We start from the raw sequence: 12,471 nt of genomic DNA on the forward strand, positions 1-12,471 counted from the left end.
CCACATAAGTCTCATTTGATTTGTGTGAGAGCTGGAATACTATTCGGGTGCTCATACCGTAGCAGGTTTTGCCGCTCCCCGAGTTTTTGACCTAGAGGTCTAATCCACAAGATAGTGAAGCAACGTAACGAGATGCAATCCAATGATAACCGGTGATTAACTATTGGTTCATACGCCATTTGTTCCCTCAGGAAACTGGAGCCCATGTGCAACATTGGTTTGGAATCAGAGTTTTCCAACTCATCTCAGTGGATCCTCCATGTCTACCGACTCGGTTAACCCTGCCGTACATTCATTTTCTGTCCTTTCAATTTCGTAAAGAATAGACAGAACTATATCACTAGTTTATGATATTTATTGACTATGTATGTTTTACAAATAATTAGTTAAATCATCTAAATCAATAGAGATAAAATCCGAATTCATTCTCAATTCATATGGTTTGTGATGAAAGTTTTTTTCTCTTTTTTTTCTCTCTCTTTTGATCAGTTTAACTGAAAGTCTATTGTCATGGTTACTAGTAAATTAGTTCAATATAGCTGTATAAAATGAACGGTACTTATGAAATGTATATGTACTGTTTATGTTAAGTAGAATATAATCTATAAATGAACAATAGGGGTGTTATTTCGACTCAATGGACACAACATTAAAGAAAAAGAATTCATCTGAGTTGTAAATCTATTTCTTCAATGAAAATGTTTAAGCCAATAAACAGAATTTGTGAGGCATTGACAATATTCAAGAAGAGTTATATAACTAATGATAATGAGTGATATATACAGACTGATAGTAATTTGACCGGTGTGAATGATAGTTTAACCATAGCTATTAAAGAGACTATCAGCAAAAACCTACTATGGGAGAGAACAAACCAGATTCCATCCAGTGGAGGAAGAAATCAGGAAGAAGCACTGGAAGTGGATAGAACACACATAATGAGGAAATCACCCAATGGTGTCACAAGACAAGCCCTCCCTTGGAATTCTGAAGGACAAAGTAAAAGAGGAAGACGAAAGATCACATTACGCCGAGAAATGGGGACAGACATGAGAAGAATGAAGAAAAGTTGGATAGAATTAGAAAAAAATGTGTAGGACTGAGTGGGTTGGAGAATGCTGGTCGGCGGCCTATGCTCCTTTCGGAGTAACAGGCGTAAGTAAGGAAATAAGAAATTTATTGACTTTTAATATCAGTCACTAATTTACTGTTCAACATCTATACTAAGATGAAGAATTACTATCAACAAATTACTGACTTACTCTCATAGATTAGAAGAAGATAAAAGTGAGACTATAACTTATAGACCCTGAATTGACTTTGATAGTGTTCACCTAATAACTAAGACTAAATGAAGATTATAAATCTGTATGAGGAAATAGAATTATGTTCAACTTAGTATTGTTTGTTTGAATCTTCCCATCGATTTGTTAGGACTGCAACTGGTCAGTCTCTAATCGGCATATGTGCATACTGTGCGTATTGCCTCGATATACCTTAATTCACAAGCATGGTAAACAAAGATGGACAGTGGCTAGCAGTGGAATCCAGTTCGACGCGCTTTTCGTCCTATTTGGGACTCGTCATCTGGATAACACGATGGCGTTTGAAGAGAAAGGTACTGGATTCGAGTCAATCGCAGAGTGAACATCAACTCTGAGATGCCGGTACATCCAGCTTGACGAGTCCTGAATAAGACGAAACGCACTTCAAACTGGATTCTACTGCTAGCCACTATCCATCTTTGCTTACGAGGTTAGTTATAGTTTACACATTGTTCGTAAGTATTTTTATTTGAGAGGTGAATGTATGGAGTTACTTCAAATATTTTTTCATTCTTGTTTGTTACATTTTCATTAGAATTCCCCTTCGATCGTACCTTAAATCTAATTAATTGCTATAAGTTGCTATAGAAATATATAACTGTATTGATTCAATGACTAGATGTTTTCTAATTGCAATCTTCTTAGGATGAAATATGGTTGTATTCCAGCTTTACCATTCTACTAGAACTTCAAATAACTTACCATTTCATGATTTATGTTATATTAGATGAAGTTATCCAAGTAATTATTGGAGTTTCATAAACTACTCTCAAGTAACCGTACTAATTAGGTGAATAGTTATCAACTGAACAAAGATATATGATGTGTATAGTGATGATATCATTATAATTAGCAAACAAGTGAAATGGATTCAGCTAGTTAGAAACCTATGCTTTGAGTTGATGACATGGATATTGTTCCCTATCATTTAGAAATACAGTAGCCTAGAGAATAGGCAAGTTAATGCATTATAAATAGCAAACATCTTATTGACATCATGAATCGATAAATGTTAGACCACCATTGAAAACTTGTAAGCATTAAATGGCCGCTTCGTCCTAGTATGCGACTCTTCAGCAGTGCGCATCCACGATCCTGCCTTGTGAGATTCGAACCCAGAACCTTAGGGTTCTGGTAATATGAACTGTAAAACCTGTACAGTTAAACATGTCTAGTTTATTGATCTAATTGATGTAGTTAATGTTGAATTGTTCAATTATCTTTCATTTTCTATTTTTTTCATAGACTGGTCGAGCAAATATTCCTTTACGTTTAATCCAACGTTATTCATTTGAAACAAATTTGGATCTTCTTACTGTTGCTATGGCATTAGAAGCTGAAAGGGATACTAATTTGAGGGAGATACGAAGACCTGTAGTATGTTTAATATTTAATCGATTTAAGTTGTTACATTATAAGTTATTGACTTTTTTATATTTGTACCCAAATTCTCATGTTAGAAAGGAGTCTTAGTTAAGTTAAGGTTCTGCTAACAATATTCTTACCATCGGTGAGATTATCAGATCATTATGACGTCACATCATGTGCGTGCATTAATGAACACTAACGAATACACTATGAGAGAGGAATGTGTCCGGGACTTGATAACACGATGGCGTTTAAATTGAACGGTACTGGGTTCAAGTCCTGGCATGAACATCAACTCTGAGATGTAGATACATCTAGGTGACGAGTCCCGAATAGGAATAAACTCGCGTCCTGGATTCCACTGCTAGCTACTATTCATCTTTGTTAATAATGCTTGTGATTTAAGGCAATATCGAGGTAATCTTTACAAGATGCAAATATGTTAATATGAGAATGTACATTTGCAGCCCTAAATATCAGTGATAAGATCCAAATAACCAATACAAAAATGAACTAATACTATGTTTAGTTGAGTAGTCTTCCAATTTCGACACTGGTATGAACTCCTCCTCAATTAGGAAAACAAGGAATGGGCTGGAAGCCATACTAATTGAAATGACGTACAAACTCATTGACCTTGCGTAATTGGTCTAACTCTTGACCAATAGTGTTTACTGATAAACAGAACGCCTGTAAGACTGAGATGCAATCACAATTGATTGACCATTGGGTGGTGATTAATGTCATATGTGTCAAGTCCTTGTTAGTGCAGATCGATACGGGATCGAATCCGTTAGAGAGCACCAGTTCCCTCAAGATTACAGGTACACCTTGTTGACCAGTGACAAGTAGCACGAAACCCGAGTCCAAGATTTCCTGTTGACCACCTCGAACCACCATCTTATCTCAACATATTGCACGCAGTGTCAAGTCACCTAGACTAGTAACCACATTACAACTTGGTCGATAGCATTCGATCTGCACTAAAAAAGACTTGACACACATGACAATGATCACCACTCAGTGATCAATCTAGTTAGCATTTTTTAGCGAGTTGGGGTTTGACTATAAATTTGAAAAAAAAAACAACAAGAGTAAATTATTCGAAGTAATAGATTATATATTATGAAAATCAACATAGTAGATTGATCTATTGACCTATATTGGAGTTCTAAATACATAATAGACCTGTTAACTAAATTGACTGTCATATTACATGAATAAATTAAACATATACTTGAGTGAAATTCATTTAGTATTGTTTGCTTGAATCTTCCTATTGATGTGTTAGGACTGCAACTGGTCAGTCTTTAATTGGTATATGTGCATACTGCGCGTATTGCCTCGATATAGCCTTAATTCACAAGCATTACAAGAAAAGATAGATAGTGGCTAGCAGTGGAATCCAGGATGCACGTTTCGTTCTATTTGGTTGAGTGGATAACGCGATGGCGTTTGAAGCGAAAAGTACTGGGTTAGAGTCCCAGAGTGAACATCAACTCTGAGATGCAGGTACATCCAGCTGACGAGTCCCAAATAGGACGAAACGCGCGTCAAACTGGATTCCACTGCTAGCCACTATCCATCTCTGCTTAATCAAAATCACAGTTTTGAATGTTTCATCAGTCAATAGTGTATTCCACAATGGAGAATAATATAACTCTCAATGTTCTTCTCCGTCTTCTTCTTCTTCTTCTTAGATATCATTTAATGAAGAGATTCGATCACAACGTTTTCTTAATTGTGATGGTATCAAAACAGGAAGTTTACAAGAATTTTTAATAACAATCGGTTTACCTATGTATATAAATCATATATTACATTATAATAGTATTAATACAAATAGTATGATTACTAATAGTAATAGTACTACTACTAATAATAATAATAGTAGTAGTACTAATAGCACTAATAAACATAATCATAAATGTTTACTAATGACACCGGCAGATTTACTCAATATGTCCAATGGTCAATTACAAGAGAAATTCAATTTCCTACCTATTCATATTCAATGGCTTCGTCAAGAAGCTTCAGTAATTCCATGGATATTATTAGGTCAAACAAATTCAACAAAATATTCTACTATGAATAATTGTATAGCAAATAATAATAATATCTATAGTTTACCACGTCATTCAATCATGAATAATTGTTGTCGAAGAAGTTCATCACAATTAAGAAAATTACAACAGTATCCACAACAACAACAACAACAACAACAACAACCTCCACCACCACCTGCACCCCCATCACAACAACAACAACAACAGAAGCGTTCAACAGCATCAACTCAACCATTCAATAATCATTGTCAACATTATCCATTACAAGATTATCATGAAGGACATGAACAATCAGATCATTTCATTAATTTAGAACATCTTGTTGATAAAGTTTAATGGATCTACTTCAAGAAGGAGAACAATGTGGGATATCTGTATTTATCTAACTGATGTCTTCATTATACAGTGATAAGTTGACAAGACAGATTCAATTTTGTTTTTCCTTTCTTCTCCTTTTTCTTCTTCTGTGAATTCATTTGAATGATCCATTTTTATGAACAAACAAGTGGGTTATTATGTTTTTGATTATTTAAAGACTGGACTCAATGTGATTTAGTACTATGTAAGCATTTGTTTATTATTGAATCCATTCCAGCCATGAGTAAATACAACAAATAAAGAATTCTTTTCTATAAGGAATATCGTGTTATAAATGAAGTTAGTGTGGTCTACTTATATCCATATAAGTAGTATATGGTGATGGTCAGATATAGAATGTATTGTGGCAGAAGATCGATAAGGAAAGAGCTGAAATGAAGTGCAATTGGTAGGAAAATGCATGAACAATGGAATTAGAGAAGATGGATTAATATTTACTGAAGGAACAGTGAAGGTTGAGACAATTGGTTGTTATTTTGCAAATTAACTGTTTGCTGTATGGTTATCAGAATTTAGTGAGTTTCGGGTTGTGTTAGGTCCAGTGTGATTGGGTCATAATGACAGGAAAGTAATTGTTTAACCTCTCTCTAGTTGAATTACCAATTGTCGCAGATGGATATCTGTCCTCGCCCGACACAGATAGGACTTCACTGGTGACGGTGGTCAAAGAAAAGGTCAATTCTCCATAAAACTCAATTCAATTGTAACTCAAAACTCTTATAATAACAAACTTGAAATATCTTACCATACAACAGCATAATTAGAAAATTAGAATGTATATATAAACCAGTCCTTAGTGATACAAGATCAGAGTAGTAGGGGAATAAGGCAGCTAACAGCGAGTTATCATTCAAACAAAAGTTCGGAAATAGGAGAATATAAAAATGAAAGTCTAAGTGTTTCTGCAATATAAATATAAATAATAATCTCCCATATAGATAGTTTCAAGTCAAGCTTCTGTACTATTCACCCCACTATATCAGTAACATAATTAGCATTATATTCACTTTATTCTATACAATTAATGTTTACGTGATACACAGATTACTTACTTACTTACTTACGCCTGTTACTCCCAATGGACCATAGGCCGCCGACCAGCATTCTCCAACCCACTCTGTCCTGGCCCTTCTTTTCTAGTTCTATCCAGTTCTTGTTCATTCTTCTCATGTCTGTCTCTATTTCTCAGTGTAATGTGTTCTTTAGTCTTCCTCTTCTCCTTTGGCCTTCAGGATTCCATGTGAGGGCTTGTCTTGTGACGCAGTTGGGTGATTTCCTCAATGTATGTCCTATCCACTTCCAGCGCTTCTTCCTAATTTCTTCCTCCGCTAGAATCTGGTTTGTTGTCTCCCACAGTAACCTGTTGCTGATAGTGTCTGGCCATCGGATCCAAAGTATCTTGCGTAGAAAACTGTTAAGAAACACCCGTATCTTCTGGATATTGGCTTTCGTAGTTCTCCACGTCTCCGCCCCATACAGTAGAACTGTCTTGACATTTGTATTGAAAATTCCGATCTTGGTGTTGGTTGACAATTATTTTGACTTTCAGATGTTCTTCAGTTGTAAATATGCTGCTCTTGCCTTGCGGATCCTTGCCCTCACATTTGCATAAGATACACAGATATCGTTTGTATAATAATTTCAATAACAGTCTAAAACAAAATATGATCTAAGGGAAAGGTGTCAAATGAATACTATTGTGACTATAAAATAAGAACGTCATATCCAATTCGTTATTGATTTTATGTCCGGCTTTTTATCACGTGAATTATCCACTAATCGAAATACGACTTTTGCAATCTTAACACTGTGCTAAATCAATGACGTTCGACCGGTATAAGCAGTCTAGCGTCCTTATGGGTCCCTTGTCCGCCTAGCCCTTCCAATTGAGTCCAGAACACCAATAACAGCTTCTGCTATGCCAATCTATGCGAATCATTTATTTCGAGCATACTCGGTTTATATACTAGATAGACAAACCGCATCGTACCATAAAATAGGAAACAATCTTTGTACAAGATCAAGCCAAATGTGGCTGTGAACGTGGGAGACGGTAATTTATAATCTGAACATAATTTGGGGACAGTAAATCGTATAATAATAACCCATAGGTCAAAATGAAGCTTATAATAAGATGAATATAGATTTACGCAATCTAATTGCTCAATAGTTAAACAATAAGAATATATATAGAATAATAGTCCATTAATAGATCCCGGGAGTTACCCATACTTTTATCTTCACTAGGATATAACAATTACTGAAACGTTCAATAAAATCGAGACTAATAGTGCAACTTTGTGTTAGTTATCAACAAACAGTGTGTTGAATAAAGTAATAATAAAGCAAATACAAAACAAATTGTCTTTCTTTTTTTCTCAAGACATACAAGACAATGCGGCTAAGAACTTATCTATATATCCTGGCTGACTGACTGTCTATTCCTTATTCAATAACAATCTATTACATAAACTAAAAACAATTCAAAGAAATACTAAGGGGAATTTGTCATTTGAATATGATTATGTATAATTTAAAATAGGTAAAAAAGTAGTTTTTATATACTTAACTTTGGTTTTAATAATTCAGGATTAAGAAAAAAAGAAACCATATTGTCTATAGACTATCAACTATTCAATGGAATCAAATCTTGATTGTATGACAAAATAAAAATTTCACTATTGATTGATCACTGGGTGGTGATTACAGGTACACCTTGCTAATGAGTGCCAAGTAGCACGAAACCCGGGTCCAGGGTTTCCTGTTGACCACCTACAACCACCATCTTAAAACAAAAATTTACCTTAATTGTCATGTATTATAAGTTTTTTTCAAATCATTTTCTTTTGTTATTTTACATAAATCATCTTAGTAACTTTGCATATATCTCTTCTAGAGTTACTGATAGTCGTAAGCCCCGGGAAAAGGAGAAGGGTTGGGCATGAGGTCAGCAATACCATCTCATAGAAAGCGACTAACTTACTTACGCCTGTTACTTCTCATGGAGGAGCATAGGAGTTGATCCAAGCTAGATCACCATAGAACACCTGCAAGTATTGGACGGCCATTTCGTCCTAGTATGGGACTTTTCAGTGGTACATATCCATGATCCTGTGCTTAAGAGACTCGAACTCAGGACCTTCGATCTCACGAGCTAACGCTTAACCTGTAGGCCGCTGAGTCGACATACAACGGTGTTAATGTCTAACTTCAATCGACCATGATCTTGCTCAATCATTTATCAATTGCCTGAGTTAGTTACCTGCCTCTATCCGACTCATGAATTCAACTATTAAAATTACTATAATCTCCACAAACCCCCCATTCTAATAAGAATCGATATCACTCGTTCAATCATTTTCAAACAGTAATTTTAGGTTGGCTCAAAATATGTATAACCTTCTTTTTAACTTAATAGTAATAATAATTTTTAGGTATAGGTTAGATGATGACTTCCGATATTCTTACTGTTCAGTAATATGCTAGGTCCTGAAGGGTTAGGAAACAGTCGTCTTAGACATTAACACCGTTGGATGCCGGCCGGCTCAGTGGTCTGTCAGTTAAGTGCTCTGGCGCAAGACTGGTAGGTCCTGGGTTTCAATCTCGTGAAGCGGGATCGCGGGTGAGCACTGCCACTGAGGAGTCCCACAATAGGACGAAACGGCCGTTCAGTGCTTTCAGGTTTTCCATGGTAGTCTAGCTTCAATTGACTCATGATCTTATCTATAATAGTTCTCCTTTGGGAATAATAATAATAATAAAACGGCTGAGCTTATGCTCTCATCTCACTTGACTTTGAATCTGTTACATTTTCATATTCCTTCATTTCATTCATTCAATTTCTCATACTGTTCGCTTTAGTATTTACATGTCTTCATTCTTTTTAAATCCATCTAGCTTTATGGATACTGGGATTGTTAGATTAGGCTAAGGTACAAGTGAAGGGTTGTGTTTGAATGCTGATTGACGGGAACATCTAACAACAGAACAAAGGATATTTGAAAATCTTCCATCGGTCGTATGAATCCTCTTACTTCTACTCAGTTGATTATTTTACTATAGAATAATACATTTTTCTTAAAATTGATCAATCATCTATGTAGAGGCAGAAAAGTAAGACTAGATGAGAAGCTTCATCCGAAAAACCGTCTAACTTTCGAAACTGCTAATCAAGATTCCGTGTGAACTTGGACAGTTAGGAATATGTCATAAAATCATACAAGATGCTACACAATCATTTTTGTAATAGTTCATGAATGGTTTGTGATCCATAGACCAGAAGATTGTCCTCAAAAGAAAATTTGAAACCGGTATTAAAGATCGAACTGGTAGGCAGGTTACTGCTGCTGATGTAAAGACTATGAAAGTTCAACTCTCCACAGTTCTACTTTGTAGATGTTCTTTATTCCGTTGCTGCTACCTTGACGTGGTGGTAGGGCTTGCCTATCGTGATGAACCAATCGAGCTATATTGGCTAGAACAATCGTTCCTCAAGGTCCTACCATGCCTGACAGGTCGGTTGAAGAGCGGTAAGACTAAAAGCAGCAAACCCAAGGTCCGAAGACGAAGTCGTACTGCCGATTGTACAGAGGTGTGACGGCAGTAAGGTGATTCCTTCAGACAACCAGCATAACAGCGATGCTGCCTTCCCACAAGGAGGGGTGGAGTTAGAAAAGGTCGACCCTAAAAATGCACACCTCGCCTTATCTCACGGATTTCCGTCTCCGGTGGTAAGGTCCTTTGAAGAACGGAGCTAACACGTCAAAAATTCCCCACAAAAAGGCCGTGCGTGATCAGCCTCAAGCAGTTGTCCTTTGGGCACTGTGGTCACGCTCCCAGGTCGTTAAGACCAACACTAATCCAACTTCTTTTTCAGGTCCCTCAAGAAATACCCTTCCACAGTGTTGACAGTCGGGAAGTGATATTAGCCCTCATACCCTTTAACTGCACACGAGACCCAGTTGGTTATATTCAAATCCTTCCTACACCTAATAACTCTCTTATCTCCACGACTTCATGTCTCTATCTTTTCTCTCTTTCCAAATTGATTTCACTGGATTATGCTTCTTGAATAGCATCAACCTTTTGGACTACTGCTTATACTCTTACTACTTCTACCACTATGGGATTTGAATGGACAACTGCATCTCTGTGTTAATGTGGTATGGTAACTCGAACTGATGTACGTACGTACGAATTTCTACGTTGTGACAGACAGACTGACTGACTGATATACATAATTCATCCTATCCCTGTCACCAGAAACTGGTGTGAAGGATGGTGTCTAAAATCTGATACTGACACACTGTGTGATATGCGTTAACCCCCGACTGACTACTTGATTGAGAACACAAGTGTATTGTGCTCATATATATATATATATATATATATATTACTCTAACCCTTAGGAAATTAATTCATTTCTTAGCCAATGAAATGCACCTTTCCTTTAGCTCACTTCTGATTGCCATCGATTGACCCTCTCATTAAGCTACTTCTGATTGGTTCTTCATATCACATTTACTTATAATAGTCCCTCAAGTTTATATCCCACTTAACGCGTAACCCTGAAATAGTAACTAACACATATTTATTTGTGTTAGGGATGCTAAAGCCCAAATTACAATATATAAGAAAGAAATTAATCTTCAAATCCATAAACTGTTTTGAGATGAAGCAAAGATGGATAGTGGCTAGCAGTGGAATCCAGGAAGCGCGTTTCGTCTTATTTGGGACTCTTCAGCTGGATGTACCTGCATCTCTGGGACTCGAACCGAGTACCTTTCGCTTCAAACGCTTCAAACAAACAATACTAAATGTTTTGAGATGGTTCATATTCATTGATGTTTAGTACAAATTGAATTAATGTAAAATTTGTTGGTTTGATTTTCAACTCATTTTCGTTATACTACTTATAAGTACTATGATTTTTCGTTGAAGCAATCCTTTTTTTAACTCTTGATCACTAAATTTAATTAGTATTTAATTGAATCAATATGAATTTGTGTTGAGGACATTGGATCCCCAGAACTCACTTGGAAAAGGTCTCAATTTTGTAATTTCATTTTGAAAGTTTTAATTTTATAGTAGGCAAAGATAGATAGTCGCTAACAGTGGAATCGAGGAAGCGCGTTTCGTCCTATTTGGGGGGCTCGTCAGCTGGATGTACCTGCATCTCAGAGTTGATGTTCACTCTGGGAGTCGAACCCAGTACCTTTCGCTTCAAACGCCATAGCGTTATCCATTTAGCTACTGAGTCCTGTTAGTCACTTGCTTGTGCGATGGGGTGAAGTTTAAATTCATTTAGTATTGTTTGTTTGAATCTTCCCATCGATGTGTTAGGGCTGCAACTGGATTCCACTACTAGCCACTATCCATCTTTGCTTATAATGCTTGTGAATTAAGGCTAGATAGAGGCAATACGCACAGTATGCACATATGCCAATTAGAGACTGACCAGTTGCAGTCTTAACACATCGATGGGAAGATGCTAACGAACAATACTAAATGAATTTGAATTTTGTTTTCGCACCAAGAGACTCTTAGTTGACCTACAACTTACATTTCTCACTTGGAAATACTTGACTGTCATTGGTTGACGGATTTTTTTCGTACTCTATTTTGTGGCTCTCCCAAGGGCGTTTCTATCATTGTATAAATAAGCTTGCTTTGTGTGTTAAGTGACCTCGTATTTCCTGGAGGCTTGTAGAATACATTCTTCTATGCCTCATCAAGACTTCTTGATCTAGTTCGCAGGGCCGAGGACAACGGATTAGAATCACCTATTCTGTCACTGTCTTTGACCTTCATTCCGTTTATCGAGTAAGGTGAACTCGTATCAGCATCAAGCGTATCAGTTTGTATTAATCTTCTGTTTTTATCAAATAACTATTATTCACCAAGACTCACCTTTTGATATAGCCAAGGTTAAACAAAATAGAACTTATAATAACCTGCTTGTCATTCCCAAAAAGAAATGACTTCAAATATGAATGCAGTGAATATTAAGGTAGATAATTACTGTAAAACAAATAATAAAACTGTACAACTTACTACTTATTAACATGGGCACCCAAAAATCTAAATATTGTTTTCTAAAAGTGATGTTTTTTTCAAACGTCAAGATAGTTTGGATTCATTTTGTATTGTTTGTTTGAATCTTCTCATTGATCACAATTGATTGATCACTGGATGGCGATTAATGTCATGTGTGTCAAGTCTTTTTTAGTGCAGATCGAATACTATCGACCAAGTTGCAATGTGGCCACTAGTCTAGGTGACTCGACACTGCATGCGCCATGTTAAGATAAGATGGTGGTTGGAGATGGTCAACA

At 36.3% G+C, this 12,471-nt stretch overlaps 1 protein-coding gene and 1 non-coding gene across 3 annotated transcripts in view, besides 1 other annotated feature; one reads left to right on the forward strand and one right to left on the reverse strand.

The window, feature by feature from the left end:
- Positions 1-3,307, forward strand: part of Smp_164450.1 (hypothetical protein) — a gene marked incomplete at its 3' end in the record, with an annotated part of 81,634 nt that extends 78,327 nt beyond the window's left edge. For both annotated transcript variants that reach the window (XM_018788487.1, XM_018788498.1), the window contains 2 exon segments: positions 2,571-2,702; positions 3,272-3,307. In XM_018788487.1, the coding sequence (XP_018646522.1) occupies positions 2,571-2,702; positions 3,272-3,307 (168 nt within the window).
- Positions 3,308-5,094: 1,787 nt separating this feature from the next.
- Positions 5,095-5,145: a sequence feature (Short protein (Smp_164460, CCD60173.1) was converted to a misc_feature.).
- A 6,181-nt stretch (positions 5,146-11,326) lies between these two features.
- Positions 11,327-11,393, reverse strand: Smp_tRNA_02346_Gln_TTG.1.1. The gene has a single exon. It is a non-coding gene (tRNA).
- Positions 11,394-12,471: the final 1,078 nt, after the last annotated feature.

The sequence above is a fragment of the Schistosoma mansoni genome (genome assembly GCF_000237925.1).
Source record: "Schistosoma mansoni, WGS project CABG00000000 data, supercontig 0138, strain Puerto Rico, whole genome shotgun sequence".
Classification (NCBI taxonomy): domain Eukaryota; kingdom Metazoa; phylum Platyhelminthes; class Trematoda; order Strigeidida; family Schistosomatidae; genus Schistosoma; species Schistosoma mansoni.